Source organism: Arachis ipaensis, chromosome B03 (genome assembly GCF_000816755.2).
Source record: "Arachis ipaensis cultivar K30076 chromosome B03, Araip1.1, whole genome shotgun sequence".
In the NCBI taxonomy this organism is placed as follows: domain Eukaryota; kingdom Viridiplantae; phylum Streptophyta; class Magnoliopsida; order Fabales; family Fabaceae; genus Arachis; species Arachis ipaensis.
Window position 1 is genome coordinate 128,705,529 of NC_029787.2, and position 2,801 is coordinate 128,708,329.

Below are 2,801 nucleotides of genomic sequence, written 5' to 3' on the forward strand. Positions count from 1 at the left end.
GTTGGAGGTTGGAGGGAGTAGGCCTTGTTTGGTGGGAGTTTGAAGCCCCCGCGGGCCAGAACGGGCTTTCCTGAGCTGGGCTGGATGCCGGGCCACACTGGGTGGGGGCACTTGTTGTAGAATATTATTGATGCCCCTGAAGCCTTGAGCACTGTTAGTTGGCATGAACAACAAACAAGCAAAAAACCAGTCACATACACTGTTCTTTAGTTTCAAGTATAATAGTGTATAAAATGCTCCTTAAAATGTAAGCATGAAAGCGGCATTGTAATGGAGAGAAAGGAGGGTAGATACCTGAAATGTGGAAGACGAAGAGGAAAACGAAGAGGAGTCTCAGTATTGAGGCCATTGATGTTAGTTAAAAGAGAGCAGAATGAGTTGCAGTCCAGGCCTTGCAATGGTATTATATGGACTTATGCCGCAATGATAACCACATTACCACAAATAAACCGAGCTAAATCACGAGGGTTGGGCAAAATTCACATCGACTGAAGGAATAATTCCGTTTCATTCATTTTCTTGGAATGCGGGCCATACTCATATATACTGTAGTCACTAATAAAGTAGTAATATTGATTTTGAAATTGAAGTGTTAAAATCAACTTCTATTTGCTGTAAAAGCTTCTTTTCTCAACCCCACATACATGTTACCGCCTTACCGCTATCTGTGTAAATAAATAAAGTTAAATGAATCTTCTCTCGTTATATTTTATATAAATATCTAATTTAATGACTAATTTTAACAATATAGCGTAGTTAAAAATTTTATAGACTCTCTTTAAATTAATACGGATTCACTAATTAGAGGGATTTGAATAGAAAGTGTAATAGCGTTTATTGGTTTAAAAAGTGTGGGAGTGACATTGTTGAGGGGTCAGCCGCTCAGGTCCAGAGGGAGGGATTGTCAGAGAGCCGGTGGTGAAGGACATAGTTGTCCGCATGTTGGAACAAGTAAATGAGCATAGCAACAAATTCCATTAGGCAACGTTTGTTTATAGAAATGGGATATTGGAAAGATATATAAAAATATAAAACCGTATATATAGTAAACAACTTATTTTTTATTTTTTCTTTTATTATTCTTGTTAATTTTTTATAATTATATTTTTCATTATTATTTTTTTCGTCTCAAATTTTTGAATGAAAAAAATGAGAATAAATTGGATTTTTATAATTTTTTCTAGTTTGTCATCAAACAGAATACAAGAACACAAAATTTTGTGTCTCTATCCTTTTATGTCTTATTGTCAGTGTCTTATCTTGTTCTGTTCTCATAAACAAACACAGTCCTAGAGACTAAATTCGAATTTTTTTTAAATAAATAAAATAAATATTTTAATTACGCATATACATATTTTTTAGAGTATTTGTGTATTTACACAATGTGTCTTATCTCATTTACAGTCTCTTGTTTACCGTGTAAACAAGATAAGACACACCCCTCAATATATCACATTTGTAAACGTGACACATGCGAAAAGACGGGTAATGCATATGTAAACGAGATAAGTGACAATTCAACTCGTTTACACAATAAACAAGATATAATAGGACAAAAATTAAATATCTATAAAAATATCAGCAAACCCTTGGTCCCTGAGCTATCAATTTAAGTTGTCGTGTGTGTGTGTGTATATATATATATGGTGATTGGGAGGAATCGTACAATAGGAGTCGCTAGCATGTGCCGAACTTGGTTCCTGAGCCAGGTCATCTTGATGCTAAACGACTACTTCCTCTGCACACCCTGCTGCACTGGAAGGGGCGGTTTGGCACCTAAGAGCTCCTCCACGTACTTCCATGTTGGTCGTTAGTGCCAAGTCTGGAAGTCACGCAGGCACCCACCGACTGACTCTCCCAAGGTGGTATACAACATCTTGTAGGGTGATGGTGCACTCACCCCATGACAGGTGAAAAGTGTGGGTCTCCGGACGCCACCGCTCCACAAATGCAGTGATCAGAAAGTTGTCAAACACAGAGTCCCTGAGCTGCACCGTGTCGCCAAACCCAACTTCCCTCAGATAAACGACGATGGAGTTCGGAGGTGCAAGTGTGTGACTAATCCGCCTAAGCAATAAAAGGCGAGGCCTTTGTTTAAAAAAAAAATTATAAGTACAAAACTTTAAACTAACTTCTCTAGCATATTCAAAACTATTTTAAAAAATATAAAGTGCAACTCAGATAAACATCACAACATAATAAAAAGCATAAAAAAAAAGTACTTAAAAATCCTTCCCAAATTCAAAACAATAAAAGTAACTACTAAAAACTTTAAATTAACAAATCAACTCAAACTTATTAGTTGTTTAGCCTTCACTATGAACAAACTTAAATACTTATAAATGTCTTAATTTCTATTTGTCAACTAACCTACTCTATATTACCTAAATATCATTCGGTCTATTCATTAGTTAAGTAAATCGCAAATAATTATTAATTTGAACAATAAAAGATAACACCAATCTCAAAGTCGATAACTCCCGTAATGTGTCAACTAGCATTCAAGCGATTGATGTTCGGGTTACGTGTCATAACGTCCCGAAAATTCAAAAATATCAATAAAATATAACGAATTCTATTTATAAACGTCAATGTACCTTATCTGAATGTACACGTGTCATAACGTGTTTATAAATGTGATACATTGATGTGTGTGCGTGATTTATCTCATTTAAAGTATAAACAAGATAAGACATATTGTGCAAATACATAAATGCTTTAAAAAAATATGTATATACATAATTAAAATATTTATTTTATTTATTTAAAAAAATCTGGCCAAATCCTTATTATTGTACGAT

General features: G+C 34.7%; 1 protein-coding gene across 1 annotated transcript in view; it reads right to left on the reverse strand.

The window, feature by feature from the left end:
- Positions 1-568, reverse strand: part of LOC107631751 (thaumatin-like protein) — a gene marked incomplete in the record, with an annotated part of 1,501 nt that extends 933 nt beyond the window's left edge. Inside the window, 2 exon segments of the mRNA XM_016335294.2 lie at positions 8-151; positions 295-568. Of these exon segments, the coding sequence (XP_016190780.1) occupies positions 8-151; positions 295-349 (199 nt within the window).